This window comes from Eupeodes corollae, chromosome 1 (assembly GCF_945859685.1).
Source record: "Eupeodes corollae chromosome 1, idEupCoro1.1, whole genome shotgun sequence".
Taxonomy (NCBI): domain Eukaryota; kingdom Metazoa; phylum Arthropoda; class Insecta; order Diptera; family Syrphidae; genus Eupeodes; species Eupeodes corollae.
The window spans coordinates 254,392,469-254,410,909 of record NC_079147.1 but is presented as its reverse complement, the minus strand read 5'-3'; the positions used below and the strand labels follow the sequence as shown (position 1 = coordinate 254,410,909).

The 18,441-nt window shown below is 38.0% G+C and overlaps 2 protein-coding genes across 2 annotated transcripts; both read right to left on the bottom strand.

Moving 5' to 3' along the window:
- Window positions 1-5,208: 5,208 nt before the first annotated feature.
- Window positions 5,209-10,222, bottom strand: LOC129954202 (5-oxoprolinase). Its single transcript, XM_056067946.1, has 7 exons — window positions 9,582-10,222; window positions 9,058-9,337; window positions 8,689-9,001; window positions 7,117-8,616; window positions 6,799-7,059; window positions 5,537-6,737; window positions 5,209-5,479 (listed from the first exon to the last, which is right to left on the bottom strand). The coding sequence occupies exons 1-7, from the start codon at window positions 9,747-9,749 to the stop codon at window positions 5,330-5,332; spliced, it is 3,873 nt and encodes a 1,290-aa protein (XP_055923921.1). The 5' UTR covers window positions 9,750-10,222; the 3' UTR covers window positions 5,209-5,329.
- Window positions 10,223-13,290: 3,068 nt separating this feature from the next.
- On the bottom strand, window positions 13,291-15,686 carry LOC129939785 (uncharacterized). Its single transcript, XM_056047927.1, has 2 exons — window positions 15,552-15,686; window positions 13,291-15,486 (listed from the first exon to the last, which is right to left on the bottom strand). Exons 1-2 carry the CDS (start codon window positions 15,557-15,559, stop codon window positions 13,389-13,391), a joined length of 2,106 nt encoding a protein of 701 aa, XP_055903902.1. The 5' UTR covers window positions 15,560-15,686; the 3' UTR covers window positions 13,291-13,388.
- Between the last annotated feature and the right edge of the window lie 2,755 nt (window positions 15,687-18,441).

Sequence of the window (18,441 nt, the reverse complement as noted above, 5' to 3'; positions counted from 1 at the left end):
AAAAAGGCCAGGCAATAAACCTTGCGACGATGTTTAAATGGTCCTTTCAGGGTATTATCGCCAATCAATCTAAATGCTCTAAATAATTTCCAAGATGCTTAAGTAAGTTGCAGGAGCACCAGCCCAGATATGGGAGTTATACTCAAGCTTTGGATGTATGTATGTAAAACTTGTATACAACAACCAGATCAGAGGGGAACAAAAACTTCTGGCATCGCCTTAGAAAACCCAAACATCTTGCGGAATTTTTGGCGACATCGTGTATGTGATCGTTCCACAAGAGGTGGTTGGTGGTACACATACCGAGAATATCGAGATGTTCATTCTCATTGATACAAGTGCCGTTCATGGATAATAGCAAGGAGGTATACCTCGCTTTAACGATACAGAACAGGATTGGGTTTTCGAAGCATTAAATTCCACGCTGTTTTCTATTCTCCATTTTACAAAGCTGTTTAGGTTGAAATTTAATGAGCTTATCATATTTTCACGTTGCAGTTCCACTTCTGAAGAAGAGGGATGTGAGTCTGTAAACGAATACGAAAATGCTAAGAGTACTATCGTCAGAGAAACAATGTATTGGATTATAAGTTGCAGACAGGAGATCATTAATAATAATGAGAAAGAGTGTTGGAGATGGAACAGGCACACCAGCATTTATTTTGTGGTTTTCAGACTTGATCCCATCCAATTCTACTTGTATTGAACGATCCGAAAGGTAATTACTAATCCAACGAAACAGGGATTCATAAAAACCGAAAGCACGCTGTTGCTGATGTAGAACAAAAAAGGACAAGATACTTAAACAGGCCCAGGATTGAAATCTGAACTGAAAACTGAACGTGTCCACCATCATAAGGTGGTCTCTTTTTTATTTACTTTATTCTTCTCTTTCTAATATTCTTGATCCCAGAAATTTAAATATTAACGCTTTTACTCGTGAAAAGTTGTCTGCGCCTAACGCACTTAATTTTTTAGTTGGGATAATTTTGTATAAATATATGATAATATTTAAACAAATTGAACTACTCAAAAAAGGCGTTTTTCATTGTTACTCAATAAGTAACACACGCAGTTTCAATAATAGGGCCTGATGCCAAACCCCGTCAAATGCTTTTTAAATATCGAGTGCAATAATCTTACTTTCTCCAAAACAATGTAAAAATTTTAGATGAATCATTAAATCAACAGTGGGCCTATTGCTGCAAAATCTGTACTGTAGGTCATTAAGAACCTTTCAATCTTCGAGATATTTTTGGATCTGATAATTAATCAGTGTTTCCATGACCTTGGAAAGAAGAGACTTAAATGCAATCCGTCGGTAATTAGAGGGTGAGGAAGATTCGATTTTTTGGGCTGGAAAAATGAAGTTTTCCATCCGCTCGGAATGAGACCTAAGGAGTAGGACAGATGAAAAAACTTACACAGTGGTTTTGCCAGCGTTGAAGAACACCTCTTCAGAACAATAGCGGGGATACCATCCGGGTAAAAAGATTTATGTGTGTTTGTATCTCTAAGGGCTTTTGCCATAATACGAGTGCGAAAAAAAGATTGGTCCCATAGGATCACTGACTCGCTCAAGTACAGGTGGAGTCATAACAGTTACTGGCAGCCTAGAATTGGCGGTGAACTGCCTAGCAAACAGCTGAGTAAAGGGACCGGATGCCCATGACAAAAATTTAATTTTCTGCTTGGGCAGTACAGTTCCTTTCTCATTTCGTTCTGAATTTCTTATTATTTTCTGTTCGTCGATGCGAAAGGTATACTTGTTTTGCTCTTCGGCTTTTTACATGTTGTATACACGATTACCACATTGGACTACTGTGGGCAAATTTGTTCATTATTTTTTCACTTGGTCAAATGGTCATTTTTACCTACAAGTGGTCATTTTTATTTTCAAATTTGTACACAAACTTTTTTTTCAAGTAGCAACCGTAAATGCATGTCGGTCGGCAGTATCACCGGTTCAAAATTTCAAACACAGATGTTTCGAGTTTGTCGTTCCTCAACACAAAATGGAAAAGCGGTCATAAGTAGTCACAACACATGTAGACACATAGTGTTGTGAGCACAACGCGAGGCACAAAATAAGTGGCATTGACAACGAGCGTAGGAACCCAGGATGAGGAAGAATTCCTCATGTTTTTTACAAATGACCAAAAATTTGTACTGCCTTTGGGACATTGCAATAATTTTTGGCCTTGTATAAATTTGGGCCGGCAAATATATACATAGGTCTTGCAAGCCTTCCTGGCTTGTTTGAACTTTTTCCAGCTTTTTTCAATAAGATTGGCTTTATATCAACGGAAACTTGCTTCTTTGGCTCTAATAACCTCTTTGCAGCTCGCATCAAACCATGCGTTCTCCTTATCTCTGATGCTTTTAACCCTGTTCCAGACAAAAGTTCTCATTCCCAGGAGAATGAAATTTATGATCCTATCAGTGCTGGCACCAACGTCACTATCGAGGAAAGATAGTGACCAGTTAAAGATCCTGAAATAATTATTGAGACCGTCCCAGTTGGCTTTCTCGTGTTGCCAAATGGTTCTCCTAGTAGCTCTTTTTTTAACTGGTTTAACAGTTTTGACCCGAGAAATCCGCATATGTAACACAATGGTGAGATGTGCCTAAAGGAAATAGAACACTATCATTGTACTTTTCAGGGCAGAGGTAAGAAACAAGTCAAGAATGTTCTCTGCTCGACCTTCCAAGTCCTATATCGTGGGCTCGTTGACCATCTGAGTTAGGTGGATCAACTCAGCGAAGATCTCAGCACACACTCCCTCGGGTGTTGTCTGGCCCAAATGTTGAAGCCATGAAGAATTGTGTACATTGAAATTAAAAAAAATATATAGAATTTGAAAGAGAATATCTTAAAAATAATTGGAATTATCCGTTCGGACCTCAGCATCGACAATAGAGGAGGCCACATCTCCAAGTAATGGCTGCAATAAGATATTGGCGAAGTAAGTTTTTACTAAGTTTTCATATTAATTTAGATATTGGGGACGGAACAAATTAAGTTTTTACTAAATTTTCATACTAATTTGAAAACCATACCTTTTATGATTTGTTTATAGATTCAAGACGATGGAGCAGACATCTACGGATGTTAAGGGAGGCCAGCAGCAGTCACTGGCGAAGATAACAAAAGAATAGATCAATGTCTACAAAATTGATTTGAAACAAACCGTAGACCTGTGTAAGTCAGCCATAGGTCGTTACTATTAAACGTTTGAGTGGTAGTAGACATACTATCCACTGTAACACAGTGGATCAGCATAGATTAGTTAAAATTAAAAGTTTACTTAAACAGTCTACCACTGAGTTTTTGAGCTTCACCCGTAAGGTAGATAAACTACAAACGGTCCTGTTGAAGGGCATAGATACCTACACGGACCACAGGCGCTCTTGGATGAGCTCCGCCAAAAAACTGACGACGAAATCGATTTTATCAGGGGGGAGAAGGGCCCTTTGCCAATCTTCCTGGTTCAGCTTTCACCCAGCAGCAATCTGGATAAGTTGAGGAGTAGCACCGACCGCAGTTACTAGCTTAGATTTTAACTTGTCATACATTAAAGAGGCGCGGAGACATGCTTCAATGCGTGCGCTGCCATGCTAAAGCAAACTGCGAAATGCAGCCACGCTGCGTTATATGTGGTGAGAACCACATTTCCGGAAAGGAAAGGGTAATCGGTATGACTTTCCTTAAATGTGTACTTTGGCGAGGCGAATCGAAGGGCACCCTGCTTTCTATCGGGGTTGTCCGGGCAAAAAAAAAGTGCAACAAAATATGGTATTAGGTCGCCCAATTACGCGTGCTCTCACAACAATGCCCGTCAACCCACAAATTTCATACGCCCAAATGGCGTCAGGAAGGAGAGCTATGGTACATCCTGCGCCAAAGGCAGGATCTGTTGCTGCCCATTCAAAACGGTTTTTTTTTTGCAGCCGTCTTGACAGTAGGGTGAAAGTGATTTGCAACATGGCCCTTATTCGGCCGATGATTGCCTATGGGTGCCCGGTATGGTTCAATGTTGCCCCATCTCAAATTTAAAAGATTCGGGTGTTTGAGAGACAATATCCATGACGTTGCATTGGACTTAAGAGAACACCAGGGCCGAAATACAAACATTACCATTCCAACCAGGTTCCATACAACAGAGCCAACATAAACAGAATAGATAATATGTTGCTGAAGATTGTTAGGGGCTACATTGCGAGAGCGATGTTGTCTACTAAATGTTTGTTTTTTTGGGCTTACTACCCCAACAATGAGTGAATATTCTAATAATTCTTTTCTTTTCGAATTTAAAAACGGTGACTATTCATAAAAGTATTTTGATAATTACAAAAATGTGGTCAAGTCTTAACAATTTCAATATTAATTAAGTTTTTTAAATAATTAAAACCAAAAACACATAAAAGTGTGACATTACCTGAATTAAGAAAATTTAAAACACACCCCAAATAACATAACTGTTTATTTTTTTTTTTGAGGTGAGTTCGAAAACGTCAACAAAAATTCTAATTTTTTAAATCTTTCAAATAGAAAAGATTCGTTTTTGAATTTGTTAATTTAAAAAATTATAATATTATCCTTTGAAAGATCCCAAAACCCTTTTTTTGAAAACAAATTCATATAACTTACATTTAATTCCATTTTTGATTATTGCTCAAAACGATACTAATATTGATTTTATCCTAAATCGCCGAAAGGAAAGTTCAGATAAATTTTATTTCAGAAACTATGGACAAGAAAAGCTCTGCGTGCTACATAAGTAATGGGCTGTTCTACGTTTCAATTCAAAACTAAGTAGTCATAAAATGTTATATATTTTTCCTTATTTTAACCATATTTCTTACCCGTTCGAATTCATTTGGTCGTGTGATTATGAGTTTCTTTGATTTTAATTAAAAAGTGTGAATGCAATGCTTACACTTCAAGGATTCCAGGAAGGTATAATCCATTCCTATAGGTACATTATTGTACCAAGGACAGTATATTCCAGTAAGAATGGATTATATGCAAAGCCAAACTTTAGAATACTAAAACTATGAAACAGTCATATCTGCCAAGTTAAAGATTTCAAACGTATCCTTAAATTACAATTATATTTTCTCCTATTCATATTTAATTATTTTATTCTCAACTAGCTATAAAATCAATCTTATATGTTTCTTCATTTGACAATAATTAAAACAATCTCATTTTTTTATCAAATGTGTTTAGCTGCAGGCACCATTTTTATTGATTAAAAATAATATAAAACAATATAGAAAATTCAACAAGAATTATTCACAAATTTAAAACATTTACTTATAAAGCTTAACCAGATTCTTGAGCTTGACGATATTCAAAAACACTTCCTCGTTCAATAAACTGTTGATTCTCATCAACAACATCATCAATATTCACAATGGCATCTTTGGGAGTTCCATAGCCACCTCCACCAGGAGTTTTCATTGAGAAAATATCCTATTTAAAAAGAAGAACGTGAAAATCTGTACAAAAATGAACGGTTTAAATTCTTACCCCAGTATCAACATCAACTGCAGTCTTGCCACCCAAACATACAATCTTTCCATCATTCTTCACCAACAAGTTCAATCCCCTTTTAGCCGGGTGTCCACCATTCAAACCATATGGCTGCAAGGTACGACGTTCGGTGAGAACTGACAAAGTCAGTGGCTTCCTGAAGAGTAACTCCCGATGAACACCTTCACCACCACGGAAGGCACCATTTCCACCTGATTGATCATCTCTTAAACAGAATTTATTCAAAATCATCGGATAGCGTAGTTCCATGATTTCGGGATCAGTAATTCGAGTATTGGTCATGTGGGTGTGAACACCACCGCAACCATGCCAAGTGGGTCCAGCTCCACTGCCTCCGGCAACGGTTTCATAGTAGCCCCAATCTTCATCACCAATGGTGACGTTATTCATGCATCCCTGAGAAGCGGCACACACACGGAATGCCTTCAAAACTGTGTCTACAACTCGTTGGGAAGTCTGCACATTACCTCCAACTACAGCAGCACCATCTGAGGGATCGAGAATAGAGTTCTTTTCGATGATAATCTTGATCGGAGCCAGACATCCTTGATTCAGGGGTACATCATGTCCAACCATGCAACGGAGACAATAGATGAGAGCCGAAAGAGTGATGGCTCTGGGGGCATTGCAGTTACCCCACACTTCATAGCCGGATCCTGAGAAATCACACAGAGCTGATCCTTCGTTCTCATCGATGGTTACACGAAGTCGAATTGGAGATCCATCGTCCATTCGCTCTTCGGCTTCCAGAACTGTGGAACCTGTTCGTGCTTTGGCGTCCTTGGCAATTTGCTTCAACATATCCCTCACAGCCAGTTCGGCGTTTTCTTGGATGAAGCTCATGTACGCTTGGACCACGTTGAGTCCATATGAGTCAATCAGTTCCGAGACAAGTTGGATACCTCGATGATTGGCGGCGATTTGTGCCTTCAAGTCCGAAAGATTATCGGAGAGATTTCGAGTTCCGGTTGCACCCTTAGCACCAGTTGGAGTCGTTAGACGCTCAACAACTTTCTCCTCCTGGAAGACTCCCTCCTCGACTATCAAGAACGACTTGAATGCGGTTCCCTCTTGAGCCAGAGTCGTCGAATGGGGTGGCATTGAACCTGGAGTGATACCACCGATATCAGCGTGATGTCCACGAGATGCAACAAAGAACACTGGTTTCGATTCTCCTCTAAAAGATAAGACACACATTTAAAATGGATGAATCTCTAAGAAATGGACATGAAACCTACTTGTAGAAAACTGGAGTGATGACAGTCAAATCAGGAAGATGTGAGCCTCCAGCTTGAGGATGGTTGGACAGCAGAACATCGCCATCCTTCAAAGTTCCTCCTCGGACCTTCAGTTGATACTGGACTGTCTCCTGCATGGCTCCAAGATGAACTGGAATGTGTGGAGCATTACTGACCAAACCCCCATCAGGGCCGAAAAGAGCACACGAGAAATCCAATCGTTCCTTGATGTTGGTCGATATCGAAGTTCGCTGGAGGACTCTGTGGGACAATTAAAATCATGTTTCCATTTTTCAGAAATTGGAATTTGAGCCTTACCGTCCCATTTGCTCTGCAATACTCATGAACCTATGACTGAAGATACTCAACTGGACGGCATCTAACTTATCATCGACCTCCTTCTTTGATCCCGACCCAATGTGGATTACCAAATCTCCACATTTGGTTACTTCGGCTTCACAATTTGGCTCGAGAAGGACAGTGGACAGCTTGTCGATAAAGATAGCCGGTCCTTTGACTTTGTGTCCCGCCAAAAGCTGAGAAGTTAGGTAGATTGGTGAATCAAAGGCGCCTTGATCAAAGAAGATTTTCGTAGTTCCTTGGGATTCAGGACTGACACTGCTGGCCTTGGCGATCTCCAACTCTGGAGGGGTTCTGTTCTTGCCTGATCCTCTCACCCGAATGTCATCGACGATGATCTTTCGATTTTGCAAAACGAATCCGAATTCGGTTTTGTAGCGTTGCAAAAATGTGGCATTGAAATCGCCGTAATTGGCGAGGAGGACATCACTGGATTGAGCTGCGTTTTCCAGAGCAGTAGCTGAGCACATCAACGCACAGTCAGTGCCTTCGTAACGCAAGTGAAGGAAAGGCTCCAGCACGATTTCTTTATATCCTTGTGCTTCCAAATGGGAACGACACTTGGATGAGAGTTCATCGAGGCGTTTCTTAAGGAGAACAGAGTTCTTGTCGTGGAATTCAAGCCCACATGGCTCCTGAACTTCTTGGACAACATCAGCTAGGGCGATACCATAAGCCGACAGGATACCAGCGTACTTGTGTATTAACACCTTGGACATTCCCAATTCACGGGCAATACTGCAAGCATGTTGTCCGCCAGCTCCTCCGAAGCAAGACAGGACGTGCCTTGAAGTGTCCAGACCTCGAGATTGGGTGAGGGCACGAATCGGCCTACACATGGCCTCGTTAGCAACTCGAATAAAGCCCAAAGCGATTTCTTCTAAAGTCAGAGACTTATTCAAGCTGGTGTTGATCTCTTTCTGCATTATTTCAAAGTTCTTCTTGGTGGCTTCATAGTCGAGAGCTTCCTTCTCGGTTGGGCCGAAGATTTTTGGGAAATACTGGGGAAGCAAGCGACCCAGGATCAAATTTGCATCAGTTACAGTCAAGGGACCACCTTTTTTGTAACAAGTCGGACCGGGATGAGCTCCAGCCGACTCAGGCCCCACAACAAAGAGACCCGATCGGAAGAACAACTGCGATCCACCACCAGCTGCGACGGTGTTAATGTCCAATTGGGGAGCTTGAATAGTCACTCCAGCTGTCGTCGACTCAATAACATGGGAATAACTCCCAGCGAATCGAGAAACATCTGTGGAAGTACCACCCATGTCGAAGCCAATCAAAGCCTGATCGGTTTCTCGTGTTCCAGTTACAGCATAACCTACCACACCACCCGCTGGCCCACTTAAGATAGCTCGAGCACCTCGGAAATTTTCCATCTGCGTCAGTCCACCATCGGACTGCATGAACAAAACATCGACGCCTTCCAATTGATTTTCAAAACCTGATTTGAAGCTATTTTTGGAACAAAATATTAAGATTAGTTTTTTTGTGCGAAGTTATAAATAAAAGATCGATAGTGTCTACCTCGCCAGATAACGTTCTACGTGCGGAGTTAGATAAGCCTCAGCACAGGCGGTATACCCTCTAGCAACTAATCGACACATTGGCATCGCTTGATGGGACAGAGTCACCTGAGAGAATCCCACCTCTTTGGCAATTGCGCCAATTTCTAGCTCATGTTCGGGACAAGCATAGCTGTGAGCTAGAACCACTGACACTGATGTGATTCCTTCAGCAAGGACCTTTTTCAAGTCTTCTCTTATGGTTTCTCGATTGATAGGGGATTTCTCCAGGTACTTAGCACCTGCAGCGCCTTCCAGAACTCTCCAGGAATTTTCTATAGTTAGACGAAAATTAGAAGATATTCAAGTTAGGTTAATCGTGAAATCTTACTCAGCTGACAGCGTCCTTTCTGCTCGGGAACAATACGACAATCAACTTCCACAACGGTCTTGTACAGATTAGTTGGTTTTCGGATGTTAAGGTCAAAGATTTTGGGTCTAGCTTGGTTTCCGATGTACAACAAGTCCTTGAATCCCCGATTCACGACCAGAGCGACGGGATCCCCTTTGCGTTCTAGAAGAGCATTGGTAGCAACTGTGGTTCCCATACGCACCCAGCCAATAAGCGAAGTATCTACGAGTCCATCAGGTGTCAGGTCTTTACCAGTTTCCTAAAGTAATCGACAAATTATATAAATTCAAGTATTTATGTGTATTTTTTCGTATTTATTTCAAGAGATAATAAAAGGGTCTATGTGAAGTGGACAAGGTCGTTTGAATTTCAGAATCAAGTTTGCGCAATCGACGGCGACGCCTACGTCACGGAAATGTGGTACGCAAAACTGATTAAATGTTCTTCGTATCCGATTAGGAATTCTTATTTTTTTAGTGATTCGTGATTTATCTACAAAATACCTGTTTCAAAATCCTTCGAATTCCTTCTCTGGGAGCATCACTATAACTAGCTGGATCCTCCGAGAGTAGTTTCATGGTTTTAACTTCGCCATTAGGGCAAATGCAGAGTACATCAGTGAAGGTGCCACCACGGTCAATGGCAAAGCAGTACTTTCCATTAGACGACATGTCTGGATAATATTTCTTATACGAACTTAAGTTATGTAAATTAAAATTTAATTTTTTTTTTTGGGAAGATAAGATTCCAAAAGTGATCAGCAACGACAACAACAACCAAACAGATAATTTAAATAAGTCACTTGTTTGTTTTTCTCGTATAAGACACGACTATTCTCTTCAAAATCTCAGAGAACTATGAGTTCTAATTTGTATGCATGGAATTTATATTAACTTTTTGGTCAAAAAAAATAAATTGATAAAACAAAACAACTGATTAAATATTTGGCTATCGGATTTAGGAGCCATAAGAGATTGACATGAAGAAAGGAAACAATAATCTGGCCAAATGGGGTAAAAATAGAATAAACTAGTTAAAGGTACACGAACAGCAGGAAACAAAATCAGAAGAAAAACTAAATCTAGTTGATAAGATAAACAATATAGAGTGCGATATATGAATTAAAGATAAGGTGGGTATTTTTATAGATCTATTCCCGTACCGACGGATTTAGAAGTATATATGTACGCGGTTTGTATTTCTATTGTTTATTAGCTATAATGAATATATGTAAGTGGGTGGCATGAGGAACAAAGAGACTCTCGCGGCTTGGGCGGGGAGAGTTTAACAATATTCTTTGCATTTTTCCATAATTTAAGTAAATAAACAAATAATGAAATTTATTAGTTCTGTCAAATGGTTTGTTTTGACAGTTCGAAAACAGATGTCAGTTGTTAAGAGCAGCGTTGCCATTATTAGATTTTTGGAAATGATTTATTTGAATGTATAACAGTTTCTGGATAATTATAAATTCTAAGGCTATAGTTGATTAAGATTATTATAGATATTCAGTTTCATTAATTTTTGCGAATATAAACAAAATAATTCATATTTATTATTTAAAGCGCAACAGAAAACTTGCTTTGTTAGATACAAGTCATTATTTCAGTTGTGTCCGAGAAGGAAATTGGGAGATACAATATTTTATTTAGACTTTGAAACAGAATATATGACTTCCAAAATCTGAAAGCATCCAAACGGTCTATAAGATCATTTTCAAGGAATTTAAAGAATCTGTCAACGAAAAATTAAAGTTAACAGGCTCTTAAATGATTTTTAAAATTTTACAGGGAAAATATAATGATATTTATTTGAAATAACGGTTTTAATTTTAATAAAAGAAATTTCTTAGAAGTTTTACAAAATGTTAATAACAACATTGTCAGATACAAAAAATTGAATTCTATATCTTTGTTCTCAACATACTTCAGTCAAAAACGATTTCTTATCAGCTTTTAGCTGTTTTTGTAGGTTTTCGTTTCTTGTGAAAAAGTTGTCAATTGGATTTGAAAAATATTTAACTCTAAAGTTGAAACCAATATTTAAAATTATATTTCATACAAATTATTAACAGATTTGTTTAAAGCGTTTTGGGCTCACCTTGTTATTATGTTGGGGTGCCTGCGGCATGGTAGACCAGGTAGTTGGTGATTGCCTAAAACTTGGTTTAGGCCAGCAATGCAACTTTCTTGCTATGTTGAAGTTCTTGCTTTACGTTCTCGTGGTGGGACAATGATTTGTGTATCCCTATATACTTAAGTTAGCAAAAATTGCAAGGGCGAAGTCTCCTGACTCTTCAGGATAGGTAAGGAAGATTAGCATTCTTCGTAACTGAACTCCATACCGCTACAGAAACCGAAAGTACGCCTCGGATAATTAATAATAACTCGTTAACGACTTTTGGCTATTGTACTCGGACAAACATTGGTTTTTGGAATGTGAGGACGCTTCTGGACGCAGGAAGTGAAGGTCCGCCAGATTCCTGCAATAAGAGAGAGAATGTATGTGGTACAGGATAGATATCTTAGGGTTAAGCGAAGTGCGATGGATGGGATCAGGCAAATACAAGTCACCGACACGCAACACTGTACTGCTCTACTCTGGTCACGATCCAGGAAACGCTCGAGAAACTTGTGTTGGGTTACTCCTTACAAAAACGGCAACCAGGAGCCTTATTTCGTGGGAGCCCTTTAGGGAAAGGCTTGTCAAAGCTAGGTTTTAGAGTAGAGTACGACCCGTTACCATTATACAGTGTTACACCCTGACGGATCTCGCATCTGATGAAGAGAAAGAATGCTTTTATATTCAACTAGGATCCGCCTACAAAAACACTCCCCTCGGAGATATTATTTTGGTTATGGGAGACCTCAATGCTAAGGTTGGCAGTTACAACAACGGGCTAAGTCATGGGTGTTCATGGCGTCGGCAATTGCAATGATAATGGTGAGAGGTTCATTCAGTTGACTTGCGATTGGTAGCACTATATTTGAACACAAATTGTGTCACAAAATTAGCTGGGTACAGTGGTACATGAAGACATCGAACACCATTGGAATGCTGTGAAAAATGTTTTCATTGCAGGTGCTGACAGAATAGGTAATCGGTCGAAAAAAAGGAAGTAACAACACTTGGCTTTCAGAAGAATCTTGGGCAAGGAGCAAGGAACGCAAACAGTTAAGGGCTCGAATAACTGCTGCACAAGGGGAAGAAAGAAACGGGCTGGAGTCCTCGTATCGCAGAGAGATGTTCACCGCAGTGTGCACCACGACAAGCGTAACTACAGTCACGCGTTGGTACAAGAAGCAAAAGATGCTGCAAACAGGTGCGACAGCAGGACCGTTGACAGAATAACCAATAAGCTGACCAGTGCACACAGCTCAAAGCGACACCTGGTGAAAGAAGTAGACAGTACTGTAATAAGTTCGGTGGATGAGCAAGTCAGAACGTGGAAAGAACACTTTTCCTCGGTTTTAAACTTAGTGTTTGTGAAGCGTCTTGTGGAAGAACACCCTTTACTTCATCCATAAACATAAACAGGCCTAAATGCAGCAATACAGCTGTCTCACTTTAATAACGCAGTTCGCACTCTTCACATTGGTAATGTCGCCATTTTATTTTTTGTTTCTCCGTCTATCCTTAATTTAAATTTTATTATGAAACTGAACTGTTAAGAGTAAGTTAAGGAGTGCAGTAAGTTTCTTGGGAAAAATATTTGTATTCAACTAAAATGAACTCTGTAATTTTTCAGAAATGAAATATTACATACAACTTAATCGTATAACGATATTACATTTATTAACTTCGAGCTCCTCGTCTAAGAAACTAATCCCTGAATCCCAGAAAAGATGAGATCGTTGCCGCAATTAAAGCGCTTAAGAACAACAAAGCGGTAGGACTTGATGGAACAAGCAGCACCAACGTCATCAAGCGAACTCCTTCATCCGCTCATAAAAGAAGCCTGGACAGTGTTGCCGGAAAGAAAAATTATAAGGTAGTACCGAAGCCAAAAAAGAGGAGTATTTTGAAAAAAATAGGAGTACAGAATTTTTTTCCCCTTCAAAAATAAGCAAAGCCAAAAATGTTGTTTTTAACTTTATTTAAAAAAAAATATTCAGTTCATAAAAAAAAAAAAAAACAAAACATATGTAAATAAATAAATAATTAATTCTAATAACAAAGTTAAGTACATAAATATCATTTCATAGATAGCATAGTAATATTATATTATTTTTTAAATATTTGTTATTGCAATCTTATATTCTATTAAATAGGACTGGCTTTGCAAAAAAAGCAAGGTATTTTGATTTATATTATTTTTTATACGACTTCAGGAGTGATTTAGAAGGATTCCATTTACTACAATCTACTCCATTCAATAACTCCTTGCAACTCATAATTGCATTCAAAGTATTTACTTCCAATCTATTCCGTTTTTTATCTTTTATAAGAAAGAGTTGGGAAAAAACTCTTTCTGCTGCTGCGCTGCTGTGCGGAAGACTTAACAAAGAACTTACAAAATGCTTTGTAAGAGGAAAAAGTGTTTCGTTGAGTGCATTTTTTAAGAAAAATATTTTTGACCAAAATTCTTCTATTTCTAAAGAATTAGAAATCATTGTTTGATTAAGTAGAGTTCGCCACTCCATATCAAGGTTTTCGATTTCATTTTTATCAATTAAATCAGGAATGCAAGAAATTATTGCAGTTGAGCTTTCTGCTAAATTTAAAGGGTCAATACCTTGAATAGATTTCAAAATTTCATTATCGAAATCAATTCGTTGTGAAATTTGGGAACACAACGTTTTATAATATTCTCGGCAAACTCCTTTAAATTCCTTTACTTGATTTATTTCAAGTTTTTTTGTTTTAATAAAAAGTTCAGCCTTAGCCCCAACATATACAAGGTCAATATCTTTTAAACAGTCGTCATTAAAATTCGGATCAGATAGAAACTCGTCACGTAAAAACTCAGATTTAACAAAATTTTGTAAAATAGTTTTGTAGAAAGTTTTTATGTATGGCAAAAATTTGTGAATTCGGACGGACTGAGATTGAAATTCTAAGTTAAGTTGTTTAGTTAACTGAAGAACATAAGCTAGAAATAATAAATACAATTTTGTTGTATCATTTAGCTCTTCTTGAATTTTGTGAACAAGATCTAGGTTACTGTCAGAAGATTCAAAAGAATTCTCCAAAAAATAATGCAAAATTGCAGGCCACTGTTCTAGTGTTCTGGCCACAACCTGTTCAAGAGCTAGCCACCTAGTAAAAGACGTTTTTAAAATCTTATGTTTTTCGACGTTGAAATATTCTTGAAACTCCTTAAACTCGATTTGTTTCTTTGTGCTATGCGAAAAGTAAACATAGATGTTTCTTAAGAGAACCTCGATATTCTGTGGAATTTTTTTAGCTGCGGCTGATGAACAGAGATGTATTGAATGGCACATACAACCCAAAGTAAACATATTTGGATTTTGCTTTAAAAAAAGAGATCGAACTCCACTTTTCTTGCCAACCATCACAGCAGCATTGTCCGAGGCAAAACCAACACAATTTTTAAACGGTATTGAAAGATCATTGAAGCACTTAAATATTACGTTAAAAATAGATTTAGCATCAAACTCAAATAGTTCAATCAAAGAAAGAAATCGATCTCTAACTTTACCATAACTGAAATCAAAATACCTTACCACGACACATAAGCACTTTGAGGAACTGACATCCGTTGTCTCATCAATTATCACAGAAAATTTTTGTTTTTTTAATACATCCACTATATCACGATTTGCCTCTTTCAACAAACTTGACGTTATTGTTTCTTTGAGTTTTGTTCTTCCAAGTTGTATATCTTTAATGGTTTCACCATCAATACTTTTTATTAATGCAATTAAAGGTTCAATTAAGGACATAGCTAGGTTGTATTGCAAAATGAACATTATTATTTTAAGTTCTGATGTTTTAACCTTTTCATTTTTTTTAGTTGGTTCTAAATTTACTATATTTATTTTTGGTTGTTGTTTAAGCGATTTGAACATTTGTTGGTGGTTTTTTGATTTTTCATGTCTTTCTATATGCGCTTTGTTGTTTGTAAGTTTCATATTACAATACGAACAAAATGGCTTTTTGTCAATTTCCTTAAGAAAAGCAAAATCACCCAACCATCCTTGACGAAACATTTGGGTGCGATTTTTGCTCTTTTTTGAAGATGTGGTAGGTGTATTAACTTCATCAGCATCAGATAACTCAACGTCGTCGGTTTTTTCGGCAGGGGATTCAGGTGATTCTTCCACCAAATTTGCAGGAACAGCAGGCTCATTTGACTTTGTACCAGAAACAGAAGACACATTGGCAACAACTTCAGCAACTTTTTTCGCATTTACCTCCTCCACGGAGTCCAATTTGAGTAAATATCTATACAATATACGTTTATTTTGAATTATTTTAACAGGAATTAAAATTTTTAAAGCATTACAAACCTTTTCATTTTATTTAACTATTGCATAAAAAATCACGGACAAATATTTGAACAGCAAGATCTCAGGTCAATTTGAAAATAAATATCGAACTCACAGATGCAAATAGCATGAATCCAATGAAAAACAAGAATAAACAAGAAAGAGGGAAATCCCCTTTTAACGACAGTTTGCAATATAAAAGTGCTTCCAGATTTGCACTAAATTTGAAATCAATGAGATTTATTAAGGTCGACATTACACTTTAAAAAAATAGGAGTACGAATGTGAAAGGAGGAGTACGGGAGTACGGAGGTGTTGAAAGTAGTACAATACTCCTATGGGAGTACTTTCGGCAACACTGAGCCTGGACCACCGAAAGCTTCCCCGATGAGTGGAAGAAGAGAATTATCGTCAAGCTCCCAAAAAAAGGAGTGCGAAAACTGGAGAGGAATTTGCGTTCTACCTGCCGTTGCCTAAATAGTACCAAATTCACACTAAAACGCATCAGAGAACACCTTGAGGCCACACTCGATGCCGAACAAGCAGGATTCCGCACTAAATCCTCCTGCATTGATCATATTAACACTTTGCGGATCATTATTGAACAGTGTGTTGAAGCGTTAACAGCGGTACATATGGTTAGCTTTGAGGAGGAGAGGCATCCCAGAAAAACTAATTGCTGTTATTAAGCAACATATGATGAATCCAAGTGTCACGTTCCGAAGTGGAGTCAGGCAGGGCTGTATTCTGTGACCAATATTTTTTTGTTAGTGATAAGCGATGTACTGCGCTCAGCCCTGTCAGGTAGCGGAGGGATCCAATGGACTTTCCTATTTAAAGCACTTGGATTACGCGGACGATGTTTGCTTACTCTCTAATAGGATCATGGATCTCCATCAAATGACAACAAGTGTGGATAGAGAAGCAGAAGACGTGGGGCTGAAAATTAAATCCGACAAAACAAAAATGATCAATCTCGGAACTCGACCATCCTCTCAAATAAATATTTTCTCGCAAATGGTGGAAAAAGTGGAGAGCTTTCATCCAAAGCGAACAAGACGTCATCTGCCGCATCGGCAAAGCAAAAGTGGCGTTCGGTATGCTGTCAAAAATTTGGAGGAATAATTCTATTAGCTTAAGAACAAACCTACGACTGTTTCGCACAAATGTCGAATCTGTGCTTCTTTATGGGTGCGGCATTTGGAAGATTACTTCAGCCTCAACAAGAAAGCTGCAAACATTCGTGAATAGATGTCTTCGTATCATCCTAATGATTTTCTGGCCAAACCGCATGTCAAATGAGGTCCTTCATAGAAAAACAGGTCAGGAACCTATTGAATCTATAATACGAAGACGTGAGTGGCAATGGGTAGTACCCGTGGCATGATGGATAGCGCGTTAGACTGTCATACCAGAGGTCTTGGGTTCGATCACTGCCTATGCCAACTTAAGTCTTTTCACGGGTACTGTCTCTTGCGAGGAATTGAGAACTTTTCATTATTTTAGAAAGCATCTAAATTAGAGAATGTTTAAACCACATCAAAATCGACATAAATTCAGGGTAATATATAGCGCAGGTTTTCAAAACCATTATAATATCAGATATTTAAAATGGCTGCCCAATTTACTCTAGGTTTACAGCTGAGGAAAAAGAAAACAGTATTGAATTATAAATGCTTTGATTATGATTCGTAGGACTGAATAGAAATGAAAAGTCTTATGAAATGGACCATACATTTAAGCGACCGATTTCTGTGCCTAAATAATTAATTAGACAATCAAATATATATATAACACAGTGAAATATTTTTTGTAAGTCGTTTTTGCTTGTTGGATTGTGAACTCGAATAAAGAATGATTCACAAGTTGTGCAATTACGGTGAAAAGTCTTGGGAACGTATTTTGGTTGGTGTATGTGAAAAAAGCTAATACAACAACCTTAAATGGATACATTTTACAGACAGGTTAAAAAGTAATACAATAAACAAAATACAAAAAATAATAGATTTTTAGTTACAAGAAAATTTATTTCCACACATTTCATATCTTTTATTTCTTTTTTAAAACATCTGTAAACATATTTAAACTTTATAAAGAATATATAGACAAAAATATAACTATTGGCATTGCATATAAAATCCATAATACTCTACAATATGAAATTTTAGTACGTTATCGGGTGTATTGGTGGCGCTGTTTATTTTCACTGTATTTTCAATTCTACCAAAACAAATTCCTAAACGGCTGTCTAAGTGTAGCTTCAGTAGTGCCTTTCCATGAGATCACCTGTTGATTTCATAAAGTATCGGGTTATCCATTTTGCGGTCTCAAAAGTGTAGGGTTGAAAGTCAACATCTGTCAAACTAAGTTCTTAAACCCAATTTTTTTTCAGTTGAAAGTTTGACATTTACGAAAATGGATCGCTTAACTGTCGCACATTGTTAAAACCTACTACAAAAATGGTGATTCTGCCACAGCCACATATCGTACTTTAAGAGAAGATTATGGTTTACATAATAGTCCAACTACGCAAGCAATTGGCAAAATTGTGAAGAAATTTTAAGAGACTGGATTGGTTACGGATATTGTAAGGCCAGTGCATCATCATTTGGTAGTACCACTGAAAATATCGCTGCTGGAAGTGAAAGTGTTGCCGAAGGCTCGAATGTATCGATTCTTAGGAATAAAAACTGTCATACGGCATATAATGGCGTATTTGTATCTACACCTGCATCCATATTAGATACTTCGAGTGGGCGCTTGAACAACAAGCCGTGGACGGCAATTTTTCGAACAAAATTTCTTCACCGGCAAAGCACTTTTCTCACTCGGTTACTAAACAAAATTGCCATATTTGGGGTCCTAAGAATTCTCAAGTAATTTAAGAGAACGGAGTGATTGGACCTTACTT